At 33.3% G+C, this 12,217-nt stretch overlaps 1 protein-coding gene across 1 annotated transcript; it reads right to left on the bottom strand.

Moving 5' to 3' along the window:
• Positions 1–432: 432 nt before the first annotated feature.
• LOC132062333 (uncharacterized) lies at positions 433–2,421 on the bottom strand. Its single transcript, XM_059454920.1, has one exon. It carries the CDS (start codon positions 2,419–2,421, stop codon positions 433–435), a length of 1,989 nt encoding a protein of 662 aa, XP_059310903.1.
• Positions 2,422–12,217: the final 9,796 nt, after the last annotated feature.

Genomic DNA, 12,217 nt, shown 5'->3' with positions numbered 1-12,217 from the left:
CTATATAAATATAAGCATTATCATTACAATTGCACTCGACGAGTTGTCATCTTTTGAAAACGATCAATGATCGCATCATTAGGTACACTTTCAAATACTTCATCCTCTATATAACAAACTAAACAATCATTCAAAAAGCCATCACTAATTCTACTTCGCAAGTCATTTTTAATAAACTTCATTGAGGAAAAAGCTCTTTCCACTGTTGCAGTAGCCACGGGTAATATCAAGCTTAACTTCACAAGCAAATAAACAAGTCCCCATGTCTTGTGCATACTTGATTTAACCAACGCCATCGAAAGATCTCCAAGTCCTTTCAAATTTGAAAAGCTTTGTCCACTTCTCTCACATAGTAAATATAATTGTCAAGATCAAAACTAAGATCATCAAGCTTGGAAGCACTGAACTCATTTGGATAATAAGTAGCAAGCTTCATGATTCTTTTTTTTTTTTATCATAATTTGCAAAAGAATTCTCGGGACTCAAACTAGCCATGCCAAGAAGTAGATCAGTATTCACTTCACTAAAACGATTGTTAAGCTCTGAAAGTTGCAAATCAATAACAGCATAAAAAACTTCCACACGCAAATGATAAGAATAGATAACACTTGAGCTTTTACGCTTCGACTTTCCAAGACCATACTTCTCATCCATTTCAGGGATCATAATACCATTCTTTTCACAAAATAAGGAGACGTCTTCTACCAAAGAATTCCATTCAGATTCCCTCATCGATTGCAATTTTCTTTTTGTGAAATCAACAAGCTTCATAGCACTAACAATATCTTGATCTTTTCGTTGCAAAGACATATTCAAATCATATGTAATCGCCAAAATTTTCAACATCAAATGCAACATGTAGATAAACTCATAAGATCTAATGTCTTCCACTAGACTTTTTGCCATTGCTTTCTCATGATAATTTGCACCCTCATTTGCAGGAACTCCAAGTACATGCACAATTGATGAGAATAAGGAAATGAAGTTACGTACCATCTTAAAATGAGATCCCCAACGGGTATCACCAGGCCTTTGAAGTCCAAGTTCTTGATTTAATCCACTTCCCGTATGAACTTCACCGAGCACTAGTAATTCCTCTAATTTTTCAGCTTGATCATCTCGAAGCATCTCCCTACGCTTAAAAGAACCTCCAACGATATTTAAAACATTGGCAAGAATGTCAAAAAAATTATTCACATCATGATGTTTTTTTGCAACGGCTACAAGAGTCAATTGCAATTGATGAGCAAAGCAATGTACGCAATATGCCGAAGAATTATCTTTCAGAATCAGAGTTTTAAGACCATTAATTTCTCCTTGCATGTTACTAGCTCCATCATAACCTTGTCCCCGTATTTGAGATCGACTCAAAGAATGGTCTAAAAGCAAAGAATAGATCGCTTCTTTCAATGACTTTGCAGATGTATCTTTCACATGAACAAGACCAAGAAATCGCTCAATAACTTTACCCTCCTTGTTTACATATCTCAAGACAAGAGCCATTTGTTCCTTATGAGAAACATCCTTAGACTCATCAACCAATATCCCAAAGTAATCTCCGTTCAAGTCTTCAATAATTGCATTCACTGTTTCTTTTGCACAAGAATTCACAATGTCTTTTTGGATATCGGGAGAAGTCGTGGTGTTATTTTTTGGAGCTTTTTCTAGTACCACATTTTTCACATCTTCCATCTTATCCGCATACCACTTTAAGAGATCTAGAAAATGGCCTATTTTAGTAGAAGTTACATACTCATTGTGACCCTGAAAAGGCATTTCTTCTTTCAAAAAATACCTTATCACATCAACCGAAGCATTCAAGCGAACCCGATAATCACCTTTAAATTTCTCGAAAGGCTTGTCAAATGAAGTTAGAATAGATTGTTCTTGATTCATTAAATCTAGCATCATCATGAAACATCGAGTATGAACACTATTCACTTCACCCACATGCTTTTTAAGCCTTTCTATACCTTTATTCCAACTTCGAAAACCTTTCGTTGTGAAAGCATCACTTACTTTTTTTCCATATCCTCCAAGCTCATTTTTAAACAAGTAACAACATAAGCAAAATGCTGCATCTTTTTTAACACTATATTCTAACCATTGAGAATATGGATCGTCAAACCAATCGGGATTAAAACGACGCAATTCTCCTCCAATATCTCTACTTGGAAATTCAAATTCTTCAGGTTGGCAAGGTTTCTTTAGTATGTAATATCTCCTCACTCGGTCACGTATATTAGGAGAAAATTTCGACATTTGTTTTCTTTCAGTAGGATCTGATTTAAGATCCAAATCGGCCAACACTTTGTCATTATCCGATGCATTGAAAAGATTGACAGGCGACGAAGAACTTGGCAAAGGAGAGCTAGGAGTAGTATTTGAAGGAGCTTGAGGCTTGAAGAAATTCGTGATCATCTTGACTTTTTCTTAAAGATCCTAAAAGTCAAGAAAACACAAATTACACTTCAAATTTTGGAGAGCATACAAAAGCAATATATAATCATTGTTAGTTCACAATAGCTTTTAAAGGCTATTAACATTTAACAATCAAATAATCTTAGTGTAGACTCATCTAAAAACAAAGATTTGCACTTCTTTAATTAATAATAGTTCACAATCTTAAAGTAATTTATTTTGCAAAAAATATCTTAAGCTTTATCATCATGTAGTCTCATATTTAAAGAGAAACATATTGCACTCTATATAAAAATTATAAATAAGAAAAGGACCACATACTTGTCGGCTTGTCGGGGATTTTGGTATTGAAATTTGGGAAGCAAAACAGGAAAATTTCATAAATATAGAAGGTCAAAGTTTGGGACAGCCTTAGAATCAAAGATTAAAAATCAATTCTTGAATATTATAAAGCAAACAAATGAGGAAGAAGAAAGGGGGAAGGAAGCATAAACGAAAGAATATCTCATTATCTTGTACATACCAGTCGGCAGTCAACAATCGGAGGCCCGTCGGCATCCCGTTCTCCGGTGAAAGGGGGAAGTGGTGATTTGCAGGCTTCAAGCAAAAGTTAAAACCCTAGCTTTTTTGAAAATTTATTTTTGATTTGGCTTTGTTGTGAAAGAGAAAGATGAAAAAGAATGGTAGCTACTGTGTACAAGTCGTTTGGTTTTTTGCTTTTGGGGTTAGATTTGTTAATTTTATATTTTATACCCCCAAATCCCAATGGAAAAAGCTGCTTCGTTTGCCTTTTTGCTTTTGGGTTTGGATTGTTAATTTTATATTTTGTACCCCCAAATCCCAATGGAAAAACTGCACGGTTCAATTGTTTAATTTTTTCTAATTTTAAAAAAGAATTATAAAAGGAAATGTTGCTTTATACCAAAGAAAACAAAAAAGAAAGCAGTGGGCGCTGGTGGGATTCGAACCTGCATCACGAGTGGGATAGCGCTTTGCTCGCTTACTTATCTATGAGGGTTCGCAAGTAAATATTATCTATATTTACTAATTTTTCTAGTACAAATACAGGGTCTACGAAAAAGTTACTGGGTTCGGCCGAACCCCCCTATATCACTGTAGCTCCGCCCCTGGCAGTGGGCGCTGGTGGGATTCGAACCTGCATCACGAGTGGGATAGCGCTTTGCTAGGCACTGCCCAGCCACTGAACCGTTTGCTTACTTATGTATGGGGGTTCGCAAGTAAATATTATCTATATTTACTAATTTTTCTAGTACAAATACAGGGTCTACGAAAAAGCTACTGGGTTCGGCCGAACCCCCCTATATCACTGTAGCTCCGCCCCTGTATATAGGGGATCGTTGGTTATGAGAGGATTATCTCAGTGTAATATTTGCAATTAAAAGGGCTAAATATACCCCTCGTTATACTTTGAGTCCAAATATACACCTGTCGTTATACTATTGGATTAAATATACCCCTCCTCCATTAAAGTTGTCCAAGGTGGACATCCAATCCTACGTGACATTGATATCGAGGTGGATGCCATGTGGAATCCCACCTCAGCACACCCAACCCATTTTACTCCTCCCCTCTGTTTGTTCTTCACCACTAAAAATTTTTCCTCCCCTCCACCGCCATTGCCAAAAATTCCATATGCAAACAAGGCCTTTCGGGGATAAGAAGAGTTTTTTCACTTTTCTATATTGTATCGGTCACTATCCCACTGGTACCAAAAATAATGGAAGCTAACGTCAAACCAGTACTGAAATTAATAGTAGTAGGAGAAATCTCAAAGTGAGACTTTCACAAATTAAATAGGCATAATATCTGAATAACCTCTTAAACTTGACACGTTTTGTAAGTTAGACACTTTAACTTTGTAAGTGATCAGATAGACACTTTAACTTGCTAAACGTGAATCTTTTAAGCGCTTGTATACATAAAGCCAAGTGTGTGAAATACACTTGCTATGATGTGTTAAGTGAACCAATAATTGTATGACACAAGAAAACTTAAAAAAAATATTAACAAATATAACTAAAAAGTATTAATATTAAAAACTAAAATTATGTAGAAGAAATATGAAAAATGGAAAAGGAAATAACAGTTGAAAAAAAAAAGGGGAAAAAGAAAAGCCTCTTAAATTCCTGTCCATTTTATTCAGCAAAAAAAAACAAAACATAAAAAACCTACGCCCCCCCCCCCCACCCCAAACCATGCACCCACACTTGTCGTCTTTTCCATCTTCTTCCCAATAAAACCTGGTCATTCCTTAACTTCATAGTGCTCTACACTCCAACATAACTCAATTTGGTGATATGAATTAAAAATAAATTGCTTAAAATAAGACTTCACCCTCAGACCCTCTTCCAATTTTCCCTATTTTAAGAGGCGGATCCAAAATTTGAGCGCAATGAGGCACCATTTCCTTTAAACATGCTAACTACTAGTGCTAAAAGTTCGGTATACAACTCTTTAAAAACTTATTGATTATAATAACTTATTAGCAAAACTTATTATTGAATATCATTAACTTGATATTAATATAAAAAATTTACGCCACCTATCGTACTTAAACTTGACTCGTTTTTATATTCTGCACAATAAAAAAAAGTTTTTAAAGAAAGAGAAACACATGTAAATTTCTTTGCGAAATGGGTGTTAAGGGAAGGCGTTTATTTTAAGCATATTTCAAACTTCAAAATTCCTAATTTTTCTCAAACAAAAAATGACTCACTGGTCATTTTGTAAACATAGATTCAGTGCAGATAATAAAAAATTACTATTATAAATGGATGTAATTTTATAATAATTTTGCAAAAGATTATCTATTTATATTTTAAATTTTGATTTTAATAATGTATTGTTAGTTACAATTAAAGCTCAAAAACTTATATACAATATTTGATGTTTAAAAAAATTCATTTATTAAGTATAGTGCTTGATTTTGCAGTATCACATTGAAAAGATCAAAAATATTGTTTGTAAAATCATTTTATATTGGGTTTTCTTCTATAAAATTATAATTTTAGTGACATAATAATCTAATTATGGAAAGAAAAAAAAGCCTGTGTAATCATGTACAATATGAAGCTAATGAGGAAAGAAAACAATCTGAAGATATAAGCATAGGAGGAGTAAGCTGAAATTACAAGACTCACATGGAGTAATTTCTCGATTACAAAAAGCAGCTGCATACGTGTTTAAAAAGAAAAAACTTAATTTAAGTAATTCAAGTGCAACACCGGTGCGTGCAGAACATGCACTGATGTGGTGAAATGTCTATGAGAGACACTTTTACCAAGATTAAGTGTCTATCTGATCACTTGTAAAATTAAAATGTCTAACTTACAAAATGTGCTAAGTTTAAAGGGCTATCTAGGTATTTAGCCAATTAAATATGATCTAAGTTCATCTTCTAATCTTGTAAACTAGCACATATTATCACATGGTGAATCAGAGATTCAAAATTAAGATGGAAGTTATATGCAGTTAAAAAAAGAGAACAAATTCCAAGATTCTTCCCACCATTGATCTTGAGATAGAAAGAAAAAAAAAAAAAGTACATCGAAATATAGTTGCTGGCTTATGCTCAAAATTACCAGGGGAAAAAAAAACCCGTCCGGCTTTACACAAATAATCCCGGGTTTTCTGTTTATTTTTTTAGTCAATATATATAAATGATATTCTTACTATGTACAGTTATATACATAGTATTTAGGACAGGTATTTAGATTAATTCTTCATAAATAAGAAAAGCTTTCATAATTTTGGTAGTTAACGAGAAGATTAAATTGTCAGTTTTCAAATTTCAGTCTATCCAACCAGTTAACCAAATTAATTGCCTCTAATCCCCTCACTAATCATGCTCAAGCTAAGATAAGAGTAAAATCATGAAAAGAAATTCGTAATTTACACTTTGCCACTTTACTTAACAAAAGGCTCATTGTTATTCCAATATCAATATATCACACACTTAGAAATTACAATTAAACTCTGAAATTAAAAATGAACTACAAATGAAGGAAAAATAAAGAGATTAAACAAATAAAGGTATATATAGTTAACAAGCTTGAAGCTGAGGGGGGGAAAAACAGGGGAAACAGAATTTCCCATGATTTACATAGAACTCCCACAGCTTCATAAAACTTCAAAAAAAACACCATCATCTGTATGATTCATCAGATTCAACACCAGAATCAAAACAATTAGGGGATTCTCCTTGGGTTTTTTCAGTCCCTTTTTTGTTTCTTGATTCACTACCAGAGACAAATTCAGTTGCAGATTTTATAAGAGAATTCAAGATTTTCATCTTTATTTGTCCTCTTCTTCGTGGTGGAAGAAGCAACTGCTTGTTGTTATTCTTGTATTGTTCTTCCATTTTCAATTCCATTTCTTCAAGAAGAATAGATTGTGAAGAAAAATGATTTTTTGTGTGAAGAAAAGAGTAAAAACAGAGACTTAAGAGTGAAGAAGAGTGAGAGAGTTTTTTTTTTAATGATTTGCTGCAGGGTGTCCACCTTTAAATATGGTAAGTTTCAATGGATTGATGGACAATTGTAAATTTCAATTACTTGGTCACCAAGGGCACCAAGTGCCAGTGACAGTTGGCTTAGCTCACTGATGTTACTGTTAATGACGTTTGATTTTAAAAAAGAAACTGAAAAAATAATTTTCTGAAAAATAACTCGAAGGAGTTTTTACCAATATATATATATATATACACACTCCGTCATATGTTTTCAAGGAGAACTTTAGAGTTACTGGAAAAAGAAAAAGAAAAACTTATAGAGTAACGATAGAATTTGTTCGTGATAACATCTCTATGCATTTTAGCCTGTAGAAAACGATTATTGATTCTTGCATAATATGATAAAATTTATACATATCGGGTGTTTACGCCAAATCAATAGATGCATAACATATGTTTGAATGTATACAACTATTACTTAATCAAGGTTAGTTAATGTATATATTCACGTCATTAAATCATTTAACCACGAAATTGTATTAATTAGGTATATACACTCAGTGTGGTAAGTATTTATCCCGGTTTACATCACACTCTTTGGGATGCGATTCTTTCCCAAACCTTGCTAATGGGATGCTTTGTGCATCAGCTTGTCATTTTATATATTTTTTTGTATATATTTAGTGTTTGAAATATACTTATTTGATTTATTTAGATATTCCGCTGCGTAAACTTCATCTAAAAAAAATACTTTCTTTTAAAATTTATTAATTAATTTTTAAAGATCAAACACGAAACATCTAATGCAGTATAAATGAGTTTCACTATCATGATCTCTAGTTTACTACTAGCTAGTAGCTACTGCCGACATGTAATTATTACGTATGTAATTTCTTTTTTAATTTTCCCTTTTTGGGTTCTTGTTTGGTACTTGGTAGTATCAAATTTGAAGAGGTCCACAGAAGGAGAAAGAAAATAAAAAATAAAGGCTGCTAGAAAATAAAAAATAAAAAATAAAGGCTGCTAGAAAATAAAAAATAGAAGGCTGCTAGAAAATAAAAAATAGAAGGCTGCTTCCTCAAGTGTGTTTAATTAGTCGAGAAGATGAAATAAACCAACAAATATTGTGGTGTAGTGACTGGTATTAGTCCATTCTCAATCAAGAGGTCTCGAGTTTAAGCCCCCTTGGATACGGAGTCATCATTGTTAGGGAGTGTTTTGCCACTCAATGTAAGATTATCCGACATGAATTCGAATTTAGTCGGGTCCCAATGCGAATACCTGACACCGAATGAGAACGAAAAAAAAAAAAATGAAATAAGAACATTTAGGGGAAATCTTTCTATTGAAATTGCTAGTGACTATAAAGATCATTTTCTTGATTTTTAATGTTAATTAGTACAATAATAGAGTTGCTAAATCCCTAATAATAGAGTCCACTTATAATTGAAATTAAAAAAAAAAAAAAATCTTACAAAAATCTTATGTGTTTACTTACAAATCTTTCATATCAATCTTTTATACATAAAACTATACTCCATTAAAATAATATTTATAATGAATTGCGAAACTAAATATTCCAAAGATACCTGCACATTAGAGTTATTCGTTTTATTCTTTTTATTAATTAATTATTATTTTTATTTGGAAGAGCACTTGCTTAAGGATTAAGGAGGAAGCACCTTCTAGAAGGAGGGGTGCAGCAGCCTAGGGAGGGTTGTAGCAGCCTAGACCCTTGGTAGAAGTTGAAGATCTTTGCAACAATATTCAAAATTAATCTATAGAAAATTCGAAAACTTATAATCTACACCTTCCGTCCCATATTAGTTGTCTACGTTATTATAAATATTCATCTCAAAATATTTGTTTATTTACAAATTAAGATAGAATTAATTAATTTTTTCCTACTCTGCCCGAATTGTTTTTTAAAGTAATCAATAAAGTTACAGTAATCCGACATATTTATAACATAGTGCATCATTGAAGAACTCTTTTTTCTAACTGATCCGTCTTTACACTAAATTACATTTAATTATAATTTAAGTAACAAAGATAAACATAAAAGACATAAATTATGTATTTATAAAACATATATATCTATATATATATATATATAATATAAAGTTAGGCATAGATAAGGTAATGTGACACTTCTTTATGACCTAGAATGCTATTTATCTTTTTTTTCAAAAAAATTGTCTTTTCTTCTAATTTTTCATGTCAAATATACAATTATCCCTTCGAAAAATAAATGATGTACGTAAGTGCTGCCATAATGAGCATAATGAAGCAATTATTGTTGTAACAAGTATATCTCTCAGAATTTTATAGGTTTTGAAACGGCTACAACAATAAATAAATATGGCAACATGCAATCTTCCTCTTTAACCCCATCTTTTATCCCATTTTCTTCTTCATATTTGCATGTGTTGTTGATAATTACCGTAAGCAATTAAAAATTTCTGAACAAGCTATAAAGGTGTGTTTGATTAAGAGAAAATAATTTGATGAAGCAGTTACAAATTTTTTCACCTCCTCTAACTTCTTCTCTTCGGATCCATATATAAGTTTCACCTTTGTTTGTGACTATTTTTATCGGTGGTGGAAGTTCAACTTACATAGCTAAGGTGGGGTAATGCTTCTATTTCATTGAGCTTTGATTTGCTGATTTGAATTTTTCGTTTACGTAGGTCACTTGTTTTTTCTTTATTGTTATTTGTTTTCCCTGGTTGCAGGATGGTTCATAACTTGAAATTAAATTAGCACCATTTCAGTGGACTTTGTAAGAATTGTTTGTAAATGTATCATTTATTAATTGTATTACTAAATCTAAAATTTGTAATCCATTTTCCACTTGATTTGTTCTTTGAGAGGCTAATGTCTTTCTTGAGTCCGGCACTTTTGTAAAAAAAAAAAAAAAAAAAAAAAAAAATTGGAACCAAACTAACCCATTTAAAAAAAAAAGAACCAAATCAGTTAATTTATTCGCACGTATCTGTGCGTGAAAAGGCCAAAGTGTACATTTACATTTTGTCCCTTTCACGCGTAATCTGTGCGTGAAACCCGTCCCTAAAACCCCCGACCCAACCTTTATTCTTTGAAAATCAAACTCAAAAATTAAGATTTTTGGCGTACTTTGACCGAAGATTAGTCACGTTTCAAAGCACCGGAATATAAATATTTTATATAGAACTTAATTTTTTTTTTAGTGTACAATAATATCGGCTCATTACATCAAGTATACATATACATTTGGATTGTCGTTTTAGGGGTTGTAAAGTGTTCCAAGTACGTTTGAAAACTTGTTATATTTAGGTTTAAGTGCCATATTTTATAGGGTTTTGATTAATCTCTTTTGTTTTACTCCCAAAGCTATGAAAGTACTTTTTTGGTTCAAGAAAGATAGAAAAGAAAATATTATCTGCTTTGTATTAGGTTTTTTTTTCTTTCTTTTATGTCTTTTTTATTTTGTTATTGTATTGTGTAATCCGCACTTTTTGAATGTGCAAAAATAAATAAAATATTAAAAAATAATTCATCAAAAGGTTCATAATAATTGAAAAATATTTCATTCCATTAGCAACGAAATACATCATTAAATTACAATAGACTTAAAAAAAAAAAAAATCAAGTTCTAGACACTCTTCTACTTCCAGATGTGCTGCCACCATAGGAGTTTTGCCCACATGAACGCTTATCATGCCCAAATTGCTTACATGTCGAGCACTTGCGAGAGTAAGTTTTTTCGCTAACATCCATTTGATTGTGATAACAGATTAGCTTGTTTTTTCCCAATTTACGGATATGGTTCTTGTTGGCAATCATAGAAAACGGCGCAGCTGGCCAATAAGCTTGATCACCAAGGGGACGGAATTGGCCTAATATGCTTTAAGGTATTTTACGACCTTATATTCCTCCGCCACATAATCGCTTATATTTCGGCCATTCTCTCAAAGCACTTGATCGCATGAGGACATGGCATGTGGTACGTTTGCCACTTACCACAAGTGCATGATTGTGTACGCCGTAACGATATGTTTGTTTCCTCCTTGCTGCCGCAATAACCCGTTCTAACTTCATACACTCGTTGAACGACGTCATACTCGGTCATTTGGTGACCCTCTCCGCTCTTCTTCTATAGTGCTCCATTTTTTTATATGGCTTTGGCATCCATGTTCCCTCGTCGGCTAATATAGTTATGGCTCACCTTGTCCATGTCGGCAGCCCGCTCCGCGACCTCGCCCGAAAGTTAGTCTTACCATTTATCATGTGACAGTAGTCCTCGAGCATTTGAGGAGTCCATTGAAAGACTCCGAGCTGTTCGTTGTGAGCATGCCCCATCTCCTTCCTCCATCAACATAAAGAGTCCATTTTTCAACTTCTAATTTCATCAACCAAACATATGCCTCTTCACTCACTTCCCTTAGCAGCTCCATCTTTGCAGCCCATTTTCTTTTTTTCTTTCGCATCGCCAGCCCCCCCATATCAATTTGTTTACAAGTGCCATTTCCAAACTTTGTTTGCAAATTAGCCTTTAAGTGCCTTAAGCAATATCGATGGTAAGCATGTGGAGGTCGCTAATTCTTCTGCAGTACGCATATTGTGCAATATGCCTTTATGACGATCCGATAGGACACATATGCCCCGACGACCCTTAATAACATGAGTTCAGAGATGAGTCAAGAACATCCCCCATGTCTCGTTGCTCTCGTTGGCGGCAATTGCGAAAGCAAGAGGGAATATTAACCCATTGGCATCCATACCTACCGCAATTAAAGAGCTTAATGTCATATTTACCATACACATGGGTCCCATCTATCGATATCACATTTTGCAAATGGAGCAAAACCATCAATACTTGGTTTGAATGCCCAAAAGACGAAGTCAAAAAATTCGCCTTTCTAAAAGTCGCCACCAGTTATGTGATAACAAAGATGTGATTAGCATGTTGTAGAGCCGTCATATACCCCGACAACGCCTGAAAAGAGAATTCCCAAGTTCCAAAGATCATTTCAAAAACACGTCGACGCCCGAGAAATTCCTTTCTCTTGCTTATGATTTTACCATATTTTGAGTAGACCATGCTAATACAAGTTTTGATAGGCATCCTGCATAAGTTTAAACAAACAACATTTAACAATGATATTTTAATTCACGTAAGATATATAATGTAAACGGTCGATAAATTACCTTGGAGTTTTCTCAATGTGTTTAAGTAACATACGAGCAATCATGTTTATATCTAGATTACAATGATCTGCATTTCGACTTTGTCCCATATCACAAGTGTGCTTCGGTGGAATTTTGTGATTTCCCACGGACCAT

This window comes from Lycium ferocissimum, chromosome 7, assembly GCF_029784015.1.
Source record: "Lycium ferocissimum isolate CSIRO_LF1 chromosome 7, AGI_CSIRO_Lferr_CH_V1, whole genome shotgun sequence".
NCBI classification, from domain to species: Eukaryota; Viridiplantae; Streptophyta; class Magnoliopsida; order Solanales; family Solanaceae; genus Lycium; species Lycium ferocissimum.
Note: the sequence above shows the minus strand (reverse complement) of the source record. Positions and strands in the feature narration are given on the sequence as shown.

Excerpts from the sequence above, each read along its gene's own strand:
- LOC132062333 (XM_059454920.1), bottom strand. The coding sequence starts at position 2,421 with ATGATCACGAATTTCTTCAAGCCTCAAGCTCCTTCAAATACTACTCCT.